Source organism: Choristoneura fumiferana, chromosome 16, assembly GCF_025370935.1.
Source record: "Choristoneura fumiferana chromosome 16, NRCan_CFum_1, whole genome shotgun sequence".
In the NCBI taxonomy this organism is placed as follows: Eukaryota; Metazoa; Arthropoda; class Insecta; order Lepidoptera; family Tortricidae; genus Choristoneura; species Choristoneura fumiferana.
In genome coordinates this window covers 9,004,681-9,020,013 of record NC_133487.1, presented here as the reverse complement: position 1 = coordinate 9,020,013, position 15,333 = coordinate 9,004,681, and the positions used below count along the sequence as shown (strand labels likewise).

Genomic DNA, 15,333 nt, shown 5'->3' with positions numbered 1-15,333 from the left:
ACATTTCTTGCATAAACGTAGCTATCATAAGGTCGCGGGTGAGCAAAGTAATTGCTCATAATTCTTTCAGTTCATTGATATGGACCTCCGCAAAGTAACGTCTGATTCAATAAACTATCTAATATAAAGTTCTTCTCCTAGGTACTTTATCGGCAGTGTCAGCCATAAGCTTACTAAACCGCTACTGCTCATGCTTACCCGCCGATCAGTTCACGACTATAACACCGATGTGGATCAAGGAATCATTACCCGCGACAAATGAAAGCGCTAAAATAATCGTGACGATCATAATGCCTATCGCTTGCCCCGTCAAAGATCCTATAAAGGTAACATTTTTCTTTGAGACAGTTTTGTATCGAATAAAGTACAGTGTACGGATGTAGTGAATGTTTTGCCATTGTATTTTGTCGGAAAAGGTCGGATTTATCATGCTTTCTCATCTAGCTTACTGAAGTTTACTGAAGCTAAGTGAGACAGCATAAATAAGAACCAAGGAGCGGAATTTTCATAGCAAAAATTACATGTCAAGAGGGATTGACCATTGTGTTTTATCGACTGTCGATGTTTAATTGACAGTTAGCACGATATGTTTTAGGTAATGAAATTAGCCTTAGAATATTAGCCTTTGACCTGCAGTGGGATACTATAGGCTACCAAAAAAAATATAGACCTGTGTGTTTGTTACAATTTAAACATAAAAACCGAAACGGAAATGTTAAACATTGTAACTGACGATAGACTAACCTTCATTCAAAATAACAGAATCGAAATCTATATCTGTACTAATTTATTATATTTTCTTCATCTTGTCTGTAGTAACAAAGAATAGTCATTACTTTCTCTACATTGTCACCATTTAAACTAAGAGAAGTAAGAGAATAATTTTAAATTAAGAGAAGGATATTACTTTATCCATTTGTTAATCGTTTTTCTTTTAAGATTAACCATTTTGGTTAACACGGGAACCTAATAAAATAATACTTATGAAAACTCAAGCGACATCAAATGTCAAAAGTGGCTTATCAAGGAGGTCAAATGTTACAGAATAATGTTAAAAGTCGGTAACATGCCAAAAATCGATAACTGGAATAGTCGATAAAATTAACACAATGGTCAATCCCTCTTGACATTTGATTTTTGCTATGAGAATTCCGCTCCTTGATAAGAACTTATCCGACAAAATACTATGGAAAAACATTATTAATTAGATCTGTATAACATACTATGGACTATGGAATGGATAGTTCTGCTAGCGTTTCTACCGCTATCAGTTTCCTGACGCATACTAAATTGAAGAAATGAGAGACCGTAAGCAAGAAATTTTAATGAGTTGTAATGGTACCGCATGCGCACCATATCGTTTTATAAGATCCTTCTATTCTACGTGAGTCATTTCTACAGTATAAGTGTCAGGAAAATGATAGCGGTTGAAACGCTCGTAGAACTACCCGAATAAGAAATTGTTGTTCCTACGTGATGCGTGTCAATTGTTTAATTAAAGGTTAACTGTTTACCTATACCTTGTATAATGGAATGGGAAGTTCTTTTTCCCTATGTTGTGTCTACTTTGGAATTTGGGTTGTATCACTTCGTCAAAAAAGCAGCTGGTCTTAGTAGCAAGTGGTCTAAGAAGCAACTGGTCTAAGAAGCAGCTGGTCTAAGTACCAAGCGGTCTAAGAAGCAACTGGTCTAAAAAGTTACCCGAATGTCTAAAGGGTCTCAGTTCGTCCATTTCCTGGTTGGGCAACGTTAATTCTATTTCTACGTATGATCCATAGTTAACGGAGCGGAGCTCCTATTCCGCGTGGCTGAGGCGCTTCTTGACTCAACCCTAACCTAACTTATGTTTTTTGCTGTTTCCGACACGAAAAGCCTAGATCAGTTGCTTAGACCACTTGCTACTTAAACCAGCTGCTTTTTAGAATTTGATCATCTGTCAAAGAACTGGAATGTTTAAAGGGATAAGTTCGACTTTTTAACCTGTTTTGGGTACCTCATATTCTCTAGAATCACTAAATTCTACATAGATTACTTTTACGGTTGCGGTAAGTTGACGCTCACGTGTCATTTAATGTGACTTTCATTCAGTTTCACTTGGAACCTATTATTTCTAACTTTTTTTTTCAGAGCGAACCGTACGGCAACCTTAAAACAGCGAAGCGATCAGCCGCACTCAATGCTTGCATAGAGCTACACAAAAGCGGAGAGTTGGACCAGATAACACTACTACCGCGGCAATATGGGTATGTTGCGTACAATTAAACTAGTTTGCTAATGTCGTTCAGAGCTTGAAACAGAAGATCGGTTTTCTTTTCCTTTCTTATATGAATCTTCAGAAAAACGAATAAACCGCCCAAGAGCGTGTCGGACACGCCCTAGATAGGGTTCCGTAGCCATCATGAAAAAGTCAAGTAATATTTTCCGAAGGATTTCGTATTGTGTACGGAATCTTCCAAGTTTAGGTATATTTTATACCTTGGGCTGCTAAGACTACTAATAATTCTCAAGCAATCTTAGCCGTTATAATTTTCCTTGTAAATTTGATATATTTACTACCATTCTGAATTTTTCCACCCAACATTTTAGATTTTAGAGGGGGGTGGGGGGGACGCTCGATATTAATGAAAATTTGCACTTTAAAGTAGAATATTTCGCGAACAAGTCACTGAATCGAAATATCATCCTGGCAACCCCCCAATGGTTTCAAACTATACCCCACACTATAGGGTCAGTCGTGAAATATATATGCTGATAAAAAAAAAACATTTTATCTGTAAATCCACTTACATAAAACTATCTTTATTCTCTGTTTTGCACAGCAAAGTTGACTTTGAAATGCCAGACATTAAAGAATGTTTCCTAAACTGGCCTTGGGAGAATGAGAACGAAGACGAGGAAAACAACTTGCCAAAAGCAGGCACCAAGAAAAGGACGCGGAAACATCAAAAAGTAGTAAGTTACTACATAATATACACATACTCGGCCAAATAGAGGCCAGAGGTCGTATTGCCTAAGGGTCTCCCCACATCTATCGACGCGAATTGCCGATAGAAACAACTTTTATGTACACGCAATAGTAGCTAAAATAAAAAGGCATGGTTCGGCTCGGATCGGCTCGGCCGACGCCTGCCGTCGCGTCGACGTCTTTTTCGCTCTTATTGCGTAGACATAAAGCTTTTTTCTATCTATTGCCGATTCCGTGTCGATAGATGTGGGGAGACCCTAACGCGCTGACTTTCGCGATCGCATTCACCATCTCTTTCTACCCTCGTTCTGTGTAACAGAAATATGAGGTGAAAACAATCGTGATTCCAAGTATGTTAGACAACAAGGCCTCTGCTCACACTGGATGATGTCTGCGGTCCGATCCACAAATATAAAGGGTAAAGATAGTGAGCTGGTTGAACCTCTGAACATAGAACGCACACGCAAGAAATGGCTATTTTTGCACTGTATTTTGATATATTACGTTTTATGACTGTTTCTTTTAGTTGGTAAGTAAAGCACGACGATAAAAAGTAGCAAACTTTTTTAAAAGCACTAAAATATTTTGTATTTAATTATTTTAAAATACTAGAGCCTTCATTTAGTTTCTAGTCTTATCGTCGTACTCCGGTCTAATATCTTTTATGATTTATGAAGATTAATAAGTTGTAGGAAGTATTAGATATGACGAAAGGCGTAATTTCTTGAAACTACTGGTGCAGATTCTGTATCTTTAAAAACTCGTTAATTCACTCTGCAATGTATAAAGCGGATATTTATTCTTGAAGGTAAAGTTCAATGTATATTAGATCGTTCTATCAAAAACTAATATCCAGATAAAAACGATGCTTAGTGCAAGGAATTCGGCCAATAGGATATTCGAACAAAGTTTCATAAACTAAATCTTTTTCAGTTCCCGAAATACCTTATTGGAGGAAACGGCAATGGTATTCACTACCTGCATATAATCCATCTGACTATTAAGTTCGATAAGCCAGCGGAGTCTCGTGAGAAGGCTCTATACGACCTACTCCAAAGACCCGAGGGCTTCGGCTTTCTGACATCGGACGCGGTTCCTAAAATATGCGCCTTCCCGATGTACTTAACAGTGGGCGAAGTACAGATTAACGTGGAAATGAACTACGCGTGTATTCAACTGGATAATGCAATGTTGGAACTCATAAAACGGTAAGTGAGCGGGCTGTTTTTTAGAATTCTCAAGGGACACTTGTGGTTTCGCTATGTCCGTCCGTCTGTAGTTTTCCATGAGTATATTAATAGAAATAGAAATCATTTATTCGTGACAAAGTAACGTAGCATAACAAAAAGATATTAAAAATTAAGAAAGTTTTATGTCACAAAATGGTCCCGAATCAGCAAAAATTGCCGGTCTTGCGAACTGTTTTTCCTTTGGGACCATCTGTTTATCATACATTAAAATAAGAAACCAATTTCACTAAAGTGAAGACCGACACAGTATTCCGTTTAAAGAAAGAAGAAAACACTAAGCATTTATACTTAACAAATGAAGTTACCATGCAGGCATAGGCTATACTCCTTTACCTTTTTGTCTATAACCAGAAAAAAAAACGAAACAAGGAATAAACAACAAACGAACGCGGCTACGGCGTGCGTGGTTGCCAAGCCAATTTAACCTATCATACAATCACATACAATGTTTACAAGTCATGTTCTGATCTGATTACCTCGATTCATCACAATTCATAGATCAATCTGCCTAATAACCGTAAGTTATAGCTAACTATAGGTACAAATAAGTGATTAACCACACCTACGAAGTGGTAAATATTTCAGGTACATTCTCAAGGGACACTTGTGGTTTCGCTATGTCCGTCCGTCTGTAGTTTTCCATGAGTATATTAACCACACCTACGAAGTGGTAAATATTTCAGGTACAGTCGCGATCTTTAATTTGGATCTCACACGTCTCGGTTTGTGAAATAGTAAAGATAAGTTGGAACAAACAAAAACAACCTGCATACTCCCTATCGACAACTATTTATTTACTTCAAAGTTACTAATATCGTAAAATTAGTCTGGTTTTCCGGGTTCAAATGAAATATATTATATTGATAATGGCTGTAAATAATTATGATGATGCTTTTGATTTGTTTCCTAGATTCCACTTCTTCCTGTTCGACCAAGTGTTAGAAGTCGCGAAGAAGTTCCTCGCCTTCGATGGCACTCAGAACCGCATGTTTGTGGTCCCGGTGAAGGAAACAAGTGGCTACGATATTGACTGGGCAACGATGCAGCGATATCAGGAGGTCCCGCCTCTTGCCCCTCCTTCTTTTGAAGTAAGTTAACCTTGGAAGTTGCCTTGGAGTGATCTCTAAAGCCTTTTGCATGCCATGAACATAACTACTAAAGTACCCGGGACCACACGCGAGTAATAATCACTTCGACGTTTCAGTCACATTGCAGTGGCCGTGGTCTACTCATGACCATGACCACTGGTCTACTCGTGGCCACAGCCACTGCAGTGTGGTCTACTCGTGGCCACAGCCACTGCAGTGTGGTCTACTCTTGCCCACAGCCACTGCAGTGTGGCTGAAACGTCGGGGTAGTTATGACTCATCAAGGCGTGATAAGTCCCGGGTGTTGTAGTAACTAGTTATGAGTGAAAATCACGAGTTTAAAAATTTGCTTTACAGTCAGCAGCAAAGATATGAATACAGTCAAAGTGCCAAAAATTTGTATACAGGACTTTATTGCCTGAACATTAAGGTCGTGTATACGTATTTTTGGCACTTTAGCTATATTCATATCTTTGTTGCTGACTGTACTCGCACACCGTGATTGTTGAGCTACTCGCCACTATTCATAATTTACCCAAGTTATACATAGTCATCCCACTAATATTATAAAAGCGAAATTTTGTAAGTCTGTTTGTTTGTTTGTTACTTCATCACGTCTAAACGACTGAACCGATTTAGATGAAATACGGTGTACAGATAGTTTAAATCCCGGAGAAGGACATAGGATAGTTTTTATCTCTGAAAATTGCATAGTTCCCGCGGGATAGCGATAAACGAACATTGCGCGGACGGAGTCGCGGTTACCCGCCTTGCTTGTAATAAATAAAGAGTGGATGCTTGCTTATAATTTATATCCGCAGCGGCACAAAAAAATTTGCCGGCAGGGCCAGATTACATTATAATAATAATATAATATATAATACGCATGTCATATTTACCTTGCTTTCAGGAAAGAAAATCGCTGAATGTCACAAAAGAAGATTACCAATATGCCGTGGTGACTCCATGGTACAGAGGAAACATTTTGCCAAGTCGGTGAGTAAACAATTGTTTATTTTTATTTTTAAATTTTATGTAGGTTATATGGTGAATAATCTTTTGCCATCGTATTTTCTCGGAAAAGTTCGTATTTTTCAAGCTACTTCAATCAGCCTCAGTGCCCATCAAGACAGCGTAGAGAAATCGCATCGAGGGATTAATAATCGACATAAAGTAGTTAGGATTTTTATTCTAATTTTGTTTACACTACATTATATGTATATCATGAATCGTTACGGCGAAGAACACACGGAGCGGCGCGGTGCGCGGTCGAGCGGTTTGAAAAATTGTATCACGACGTAGGTAGGTGGCATCCCAGCCTATATACGTCCCACTGCTGGGCACAGGGCTCCTCTCTGAACAAGAGGGCTTGGGCCATAGTTCCCACGCGGGCCCAGTGCGGATTGGGAACTTCACACGCACCATTGAATTGCATCGCAGGTATTGTGCAGGTTTCCTCACGATGTTTTCCTTCACACCGCAAAGCTCGTGGTAAATTTCAAATGTAATTCCGCACATGAATTTCGAAAAACACAGAGGTGCGAACCGGGGTTTGAACCCACGACCCTCTGCTTGAGAGGCGATAGGTCAAACCACTAGGCCACCACGGCTTTTTCAAGAAATGGATGAGCCAAATATTTTCGTCGTTTTGATCGTTTCGTGGCTGGTATAACAACGGTTTTAGCCGGTGTATTAACCAAATTGGCGCTATCGCCGTGGAGTTCATTTTGGAAAAAAACTCTTTTCAACTTACCGCTTTGTATCTGACTCCGCACCGCGCGGTTTCGCGGTGCAACCACCTCTCCGAGCGGTCTGTCTGAGCTTCGCTCCGTGTGTTCCTCGCCTAAATGTCCGTATCAGTATATAAGTTTTATTTATTTATCCGTTTGATTGTTTCTAGGTACATAGTATCGAATGTGCTGGAATACATGACGCCCCAGTCTAATTTCGACAGCGATTCCTACGAAACCTACGAGCAATACTACGCATCTAAATACCACTTGGATATAGTTGGCATGAAGGATCAGCCGCTGCTAGAGGTTTGTATACTGTTTCATGATTAATTTAGTAAAAAAACTGGCCAAGTGCGAGTTGGACTTGCGCTCCGAGGGTTCCGTACAAACTTTTAGGTATGTCAAAATAAATAAATACTAAGAGTGAACGACAATGGCTATTAAAGTCCAGTGTTAGCAAAGCTCTGCTGACTAAAAAATAGTTAATTTCAAAGAAATAATCTTAATTCATATATTAGTGTTAGTAAAATTCACGTGATATTAAACATTATCACCAAATTTCAAGCTCGTAGTTCAACGGGAAGTTAAAATATTATTTGAAACGAAATGTTGTAAAAAAACAGTTGTTGTTTCTTTTCCAAATTGGTGTGATATGTGGGATACATCTTGCCTCATCTACAATTTTTAACAGGTGAGATAAGGGTCAATCACAAGTCATCTTATGTAAAAAAAACGCGGCGAATACAAATTATGCCTGTATAGCGTCGTGCAGTCGTGCGTCGTCGTGTCAGCGGTAGCACGACAAATATGACACTGACAATAAATACTTTGATACGGAACCCTTTCCTATCCGAGGTCATATAATTTTGCGTATCGACTGCGCGCGGCAAACCATCGAAAATTGGCTCGCGCGGTAGCCGTTAACTATGGATACCGTACTGTCTCACGAGGCAACTCAAACAAAACAAGTTTGCCGGGTCGAACAATGCCCGCGCGGCGCCGCGCGAAGTCGAATCGCAGCTTAACAGTCTTTTTTTTTTCTAGGTCCGAAACATCAGCTCGCGAATGAACTGCCTTTTGCCCAGAGCTGCTACTATAAAAGCTTTGACAGACAAACAGAGAAAGCTTATATCTGCGTCTCAGGGGGATGATAGACCCAAGAATTTCGCTGAGATCTTCATACCGGAGTTTTGTATCAAATACGATTTCCCGGGCTGCCTTTGGTACAAAGCTACTATGCTCCCTAGTCTCATACACAGGTAATTTAGAATATTATTTCACATTTTTGTAGATATCGAGTTTGGGTTTGAGTTTAAAAGTTGGAACACCGTAACTAACAACATTACAACAACGGTGCCGTCAGCTGCATTAATATCTGCCACAGCGGAGCGTGCAAAAATATCTGACACGTCCTACCGGCACTAGAAATAGAGTCGTATCAGATATTCAAAGTCAAAGTATTTATTGTGTGTTACAGGTATTATGACTTATATATACGTTTCACTGTTTTTTATATCTCTGATATTTCTGCACGCTTTGTCGTGTCAAATATCGGTGCTGGTAACTGTACAAGTAAATGGAGTGGAAAACATTTAAAAAAATACCGACGTTCATTCGCCGAGAGTTAATAGATATATTCTGATAAAGTATTAGAATAGCGACTGTCGCTTAATTATAACAAAATGTTTGATGAGCGTCGTTTGTCACTGCGCGTACTGAGTTTCGTCGTTTTTGTCAACTGCGTGGCCAGACGGGCGAGCGGACGCGGCGACCATAACCTCCTGCGGCCCAAGTTAAATTTTTGTTTTATGACCATGATACTTTGTGTGGTGTCAGTACTTAATCACGAAAAACTTTTTCACGAACGACTTTATCACAAAAAAAATTTATCACGAATAGACTTTATCACGAAACGGGATAAATGTAACTTATTCCAGATGTCCAGCTACCTACATACTAAATTTCATGGCTCTACGTCTACGCCCAGCGGTTGTTATTTTAGGATTTATCCCTGGGTATCCCGTAGGAAAATCGGGTCAAAAAGTTATCTACGTATTATTCCAGACGTCCAACTATCTACATACCAAATTTCATGTATCTAAGCCTAGCGGTTGTTATTTCGAAATTTTATCCCTATCCCGTGGGAATATCGGGATAAAAAGTATCCTATGTTGTAATCCAGATTATAAACTAACTTTTTGCTTAATTTCATCCAAATCCGTCTAGCCGTTTCAGCGTGAAGAAGTAACAAACATTTTTCGTGATAAAGTCTATTCGCGATAAAGTCTATTCGTGGTATAGTTTTCGTGATAAAGTTTTTTCGTGATAAAGTTTTTCGTGATAAAGTCTATTCGTGATTAAGTTTTCGTGATAAAGTCATTTCGTGGTTAAGTCTTTTCGTGATATAGTCTGTTCGTGATTAAGTTTTCGTGATAAAGTCTTTAGTGGTAAAGTTTTCGTGAAAAAGTCTTTAGTGGTAAAGTCTATTCGTGATAAAGTTTTTCGTGATAAAGTTTTCGTAATAAAGTCGTTCGTGAAAAAGTTTTTCGTGAAATAATACTAGCGACCTTGTGAGAGAGTTCAATGTCAAATTACAATAAGTCCTATATACCTTTATATAGTTTTATATAAAAATATTATTGTTTTTTAGTTTTATATAAATTAAAAATTATTTAAAAAATATATAGAAAGTTTTTGTTTGTGGCTGTTGACACTTGATTACCTTGGTCTTGAGTTGGTATTAGACGAAGATTTTATTTTATGCACTAGAGCATAAAAAGTCATTTTATGTCGCCTAGATACAGCATAAACACGAACTTTACGACGAGGAGAAGTGAATAGTTTATTTTTTAATTTCAGAGTTCAGATGCTTTTGACTGCGTACGATCTCCGCGCTGAAATCGTGAAGTCGACGGGATATGGCCGGACGCATTTGTCTACAGGTATTTATTTTTATTTTTAGTAACCTCTAGGCTAAGCCACCTGTAGCCATCTTTTGTCACTACATTGACGAGTCCTTACGTGCTGCCACTTTGCGCATGCGCTCGAATAAAATTGACTTTTGCAGTTCATATGAACGGGCAAACAACTGTACCCCCAATCCAATAGTTTTAGAAAGAAAGAATAAATTTATTTACCGGAATTCGGCACAACAAAAAAAATAACAACTCAAAACAAAAATCGTGAGAGAGAAAAGAAACATTGTGCCGAAAGATTCTTGATGTCTAATTTGACAAAATCACGCGTCTTCGTGGATAGCACTAGGTATACTTGAAAGATCATAATTTACAAAATATTTTTCTCAAACATCCAAGAAAATGTCCTTATCTGTGATGATAGAAAGCGAAGTACGTCGTTGTGCACTTATTGGAAGATCCGTTCTAATTTCAAATCAGAGGAAAGTAATGGAATTTTATACAACATTTCTGGCCATGGCCACCAAAGAGATTGTCTTTTGTTTCAGTGGGTTTTTTTATTGACATACTGCCAATTAAGGAAGACATAGTTTGTAAATGTGTATTTACTTTTTAATTTCTTATTTGACTAAATTATTTAATAATTAGATTAATTTCAATATAATAAACAAAGATTAACATTTATTGTTAATAATTTATTAAAATAACCAATTACTAAGGTATCGTCAGTTTTAATAAATAAAATCATCTCAAGATTTGGTGGCAAAATCATTAGCCCGAACAGCTTACAAAAATATTGTTGAAAAAGAGTATTTCGGCGGAGATAGAAAAAAAAAAACCAAATACTTATATGGTTTATACTTAAAACGAGTGTTTTTTAATTAAAATTAGTGTTATTGTTTCCGATATGAGTTCATCATCATATGACATGGAATTATTTCCTTGGATTTATTTATGAAAAGTACTATACAAGCCTCGTTCGCGAACAGGAATTGATGGCCTCGTTAACACTCGGCCATCTATAACTAGCCGGCAATCCCCTATTTCGCGGTCTCTGCAGTAATGTACTATTTGGTCCAGGTGAAGAGTGGTTGCCGATTGAAGCTGACCCTCAGGTCGTCATGAAGTCGCTACTAACCCAGGTAGAAGAACCCTTGGCAGTCAACAGTATTGACAGGTAACAATTTTTATATTTCACCACTTTTATTGAGCTAGGATTAGCCTAAGCTAAGGACAGAAGGCAGATGATTTGAAAATTTCTGTTTCACAAATGTCGCATAAAGCTTGAAACGCACTGACAGCGGTGGCGTACCGCATAGAATACTGCGCCTCGCTTATTTCCGGATCGGTATTCTATGCGGACTCCTGTCAGTGCGTTTCAAGCTAGACAATATATGTAGCTGTAAGTGGTTGAATTGAACATTATCGTTAGAGCTGGTTCCCATTAGTAGGATGTCGGGCCCGGATTTTAATCGGATGTTTCAGTGGCAGAACAATTTTAAATGAAGCTGATTGCCCGACACCGATTTTCTATACAAATGAAACGACCAACATCCGACACGAAACGGATCCGACACCCGACAAGTGGGAACGGGCTCTTAGGCAACCCGGAGAATAAGAGGGCGGTGAGTTACGTATATCTTCAGTTGTAACGCCTCGGAGTTTTTGGGATTGAGTCGCTGGAAGGGCCAAGGTTGCTAGGCTAGTAAGGTGGGTTCTTGCTTTTTGAAAAGTTTTTTTACAGGTTCTTTGATAGCGTGCAGTCGGGAAATATCTGTTATAGACGTCTGGGAAAGGAGAACCCAGAATATGCTGGACTCACCGGCTAAAAAACTCCCCTTTATGTCCAACCTGCCTGGAGCTTACACCTTGCAATTAGGGTACACAAGCTTTGTCATACTTGTCATCGCTGACTTAAAAAAAAATGTTTCCTGGGATCATCATCCCTGCCTATATACGTCTCACTGCTGGGCACAGGCCTCCTCTCAGAATGAGAGATATTGGGCCGTAGTTCCCATGCGGCGGAGGGTTTCCTGGGTAAAACAAATATTATTCTATTTAGTCTGTAAGTTCGACTATCGGAAAATATTGTACACGTATTTTTTCTGCCAATTAAACAAAAAATGACGGAGTTATTATAGCCAGTTAAAGTTCTACACTTTTTTGCACGGTGTGACGTCACTCCCGAACTTTGACGCGCTTCATCTTTGTCGTATTTTATTTGATTGACAAAAGTAAAAATACATGTCTAATATTTTCTGATATCCTAACTAGCTAACGGACTAAACAGAATATATTTTTCACGACACTGCTCGAAAATATGGCCTAGAGAACCTAAATCCAGTACAAATAACTGCCTATATATGTATATTTAACAGCTGACTCATTTATAGCTCGTGAAACACGGCAACAATGTAATACATTACGGTAACAGGTCGTATCTATATATGTATTTCATAGTACGATACGACTTTTTAGAATATATTTCATAATTTTATTCCCGGCGTGCTGAAACGACAAATCAAAAGTAATCATCATCTGCTACATGTGAAATTAAATTGACCAATGAGAATGCGTCATTTATGACTTTTATGTGGTTTTTTTTCTTGAACGCATAATATGCACAAAGTGCTTTAATTTTTTTAAATATGAAAAAACGCCACAGCATTAACTTTATAAGCCTGCTGCACACTGCACTACACTGGCTGAACAGCCAAGCTGCTTAGTGCGCGAGTATTCATCCTCGTCATGCTCGTCGTGCTGCCAGAGGTTTGGACATGACGAGGGTGACGTTTTTATTTTTTAAATATGTGGTTTTGGGTGCTGGCCACTAAGAACGGACTCGTTAAAAAAAATAGGTATGTCATAAAAAAAACAGTGGGGAGGGGTGAACCTCTTTACCGGCCTGGATAATACCGACCCGATTATTCGTGTACACGCCCATACAAACTCGTATCAAACTGACATACTCGTACATGAGTTTCTATGGGCGTGTAAAAGAAAAAGCGGGTCGGTATTTCCATGTCGGTATTATCCTTTCCGGTAAAGAATGTCACAATGCGGGAGCTACGCAGTCTTTGGATTGTTATTGTTTGTTTTGTGATAAATGTTTTTTATTTCCTCGTAGTGGTCGTGAAAATCACAATGTTTAGTCTCGGTCAAAAGTGCAATAGATGAACTCGTATTATCGAAGGCCTCCCCTTCGAGTTGGCCTTCAAACTAATTCGTTCATCTGTTGCTTACTTTCCAGCCTCTACAACAATGGTTTTTTTTAACCACAAAACTACTACCCAATTATATTACATATTTTATTTTTTATAATAAAGTTTCCTTTGTGCACAGAATTAACAACCCGATAGACCGAGAAAACGCGCCCCGCCGGCCAATCGTGTCAATGAAAGATAGCCTTTATCAACTCCAACAAAAGAAAATAAACAAGGAATACCCCTGGGATGTAAGTATTCGCGACATGTGATTGTGCCTATTTCAAAGATTTAAATTATGCGTGCGTGTGTGTGTATCTTTGTGACTGTTTTGATGCTAAAATTAGTCATTTATTTTTGATATGTGCCGACTATCCGGCTTCTTAATGTGTATGTATTTTTCAATTAAATATTCATTTTCATGTATACGCAACGCAGCGGGGGAATAACATTACATAAAAACCTTAAGCTGTTCATTCTTGTAACATTTACTTACTGTTTTTCCTTGCCCATCACGAGAAATGATCATTTGGTTTGGCATTAGTTACACTTGACTTTACTGGAATCATTGTCTAATTGTTTAAAAAATCTATACACAAGACTTTCTTTACACAAAAAGCCCGCTTTTATAGGAACAAATCTAGAAATAATACGAAGTATGTAAATAAAACCAATAAACAAACGTCGGTTGCGACTTGCGCGCGAATCAGCTGGTTAACGAAGCGTCACGGAAATCCCCGAAACCGTGATCGGTTTGGCCGACTAGTCGGCCAATTAGTCGGCTTCTTTACAAGCGACTAATCGGCTAGTTGGATAGTCGGCCAGTCATAATCGGAACACATCTCTAATTTATTTAGTCATTTATTTTTATTTAGTAGTAGTTTAGTGGTAGTTGCTTTGTGTGAAATTTAGTATGCAGATGGCTGGAACTGTTATTATACAAAGACTAGTTTTTATTCCTGTATTCCCACAGTATTGGAATGTACGCATGTAAAATCCTGCAATCTCAGCCGATAATAGATAAATGCAATTTTGTATTGGTGTGATTCATGCAATTGTTGGAAATTGTCGTGGGGGTATAGTAAAATCCTGGTTTTTTATTTATTTAACTGTTAGACATGATGATTCCCGCGGTTTCGCTTACGGGAACCTACACGAACGCTAGTGCTGTCGTATATAATAGTCACCAAAGTCAATTAATTAATTTTTCATCACACTTGCTCGTCAACGATGTTATTTCATGCCTGTATACTAAAGGACGATGACCTCAATTGTTCCCGCGGGTATTATGGATTTACGTTTACGTATAGTTTTTCTTCTGAAGGGAGTTATGACTTTAGTTTTAATAACCTAACCATAAAAACTTCATTTTTAATACAAGCTTTTTTTGCTGACTGTACTTGCATTGTCACCCAAACTACATTTGCATACCCCGTTGAAGAGACGAACCTGGCTGGACTACCAGGATGTCACTACTAGATTATTGTATTGTCACGCGGTTTACATAAGTATTCCAAATTTCAAGTCAATCTGACTACTGGGAGTTCGTCAAATTTAACTTGCAAGATTTGATTACATACAGACAGACAGACAACGGGACAGGTGAAACTAAATAAAAGCTTGTAAAAAGTGAGTAGGTACGTAATTTCAGAATAAAGAGGTTTCAAGTCAGCCAACATTTTATTTACATCTTAAAAACTTAGCTATAACCCAATTTTACACCATAAAAATTTTCCACGCATCATGAAACTTCGTATTTTTTTTGTATCAAATTGTTTTGCAATAATTTTAGTAAATATTTTTTTAGCATGTTGGAATAATTAGCTTAGCATTATCTATGGTAGACGACTCGAAAAAAGCGACAATCAGGGGGGCTACTACGTAATTCGAAAATAGATGTTTTGCTGACGCAAATATTTACGACTGAGAGGGACGGTACGATACGAACTGCGATTTTTTTTTTTTTGTAGACCCCTGTATTGGCGGGTACCCATTATTTTATACAGGTGTTTTCTTAGCGCCTCTCTTTTGTGTTTAGACACAAAATATTTTCAATTTTTTGCATTTTTTTCCTCTCAATGTGATGATGAAGATCATTGTGTTTCACGGGCCGCTTCTTACGCCCCTTAATGCACAATGTACTATTGTTTATTATTATTATTTTATTTTATTTATTTAA

At 38.2% G+C, this 15,333-nt stretch overlaps 1 protein-coding gene across 1 annotated transcript in view; it reads left to right on the top strand.

The window, feature by feature from the left end:
- The window catches only part of Dcr-2 (Endoribonuclease Dcr-2), a 55,261-nt gene that overhangs the window by 15,335 nt on the left and 24,593 nt on the right, over nucleotides 1-15,333 (top strand). The window contains exons 13-23 of the mRNA XM_074099409.1: nucleotides 142-326; nucleotides 2,128-2,243; nucleotides 2,820-2,952; nucleotides 3,899-4,173; nucleotides 5,126-5,303; nucleotides 6,214-6,299; nucleotides 7,204-7,342; nucleotides 8,081-8,295; nucleotides 9,896-9,978; nucleotides 11,032-11,128; nucleotides 13,294-13,405. Of these exons, the coding sequence (XP_073955510.1) occupies nucleotides 142-326; nucleotides 2,128-2,243; nucleotides 2,820-2,952; nucleotides 3,899-4,173; nucleotides 5,126-5,303; nucleotides 6,214-6,299; nucleotides 7,204-7,342; nucleotides 8,081-8,295; nucleotides 9,896-9,978; nucleotides 11,032-11,128; nucleotides 13,294-13,405 (1,619 nt within the window). The remainder of the gene's footprint in view (nucleotides 1-141; nucleotides 327-2,127; nucleotides 2,244-2,819; nucleotides 2,953-3,898; nucleotides 4,174-5,125; nucleotides 5,304-6,213; nucleotides 6,300-7,203; nucleotides 7,343-8,080; nucleotides 8,296-9,895; nucleotides 9,979-11,031; nucleotides 11,129-13,293; nucleotides 13,406-15,333) is intronic.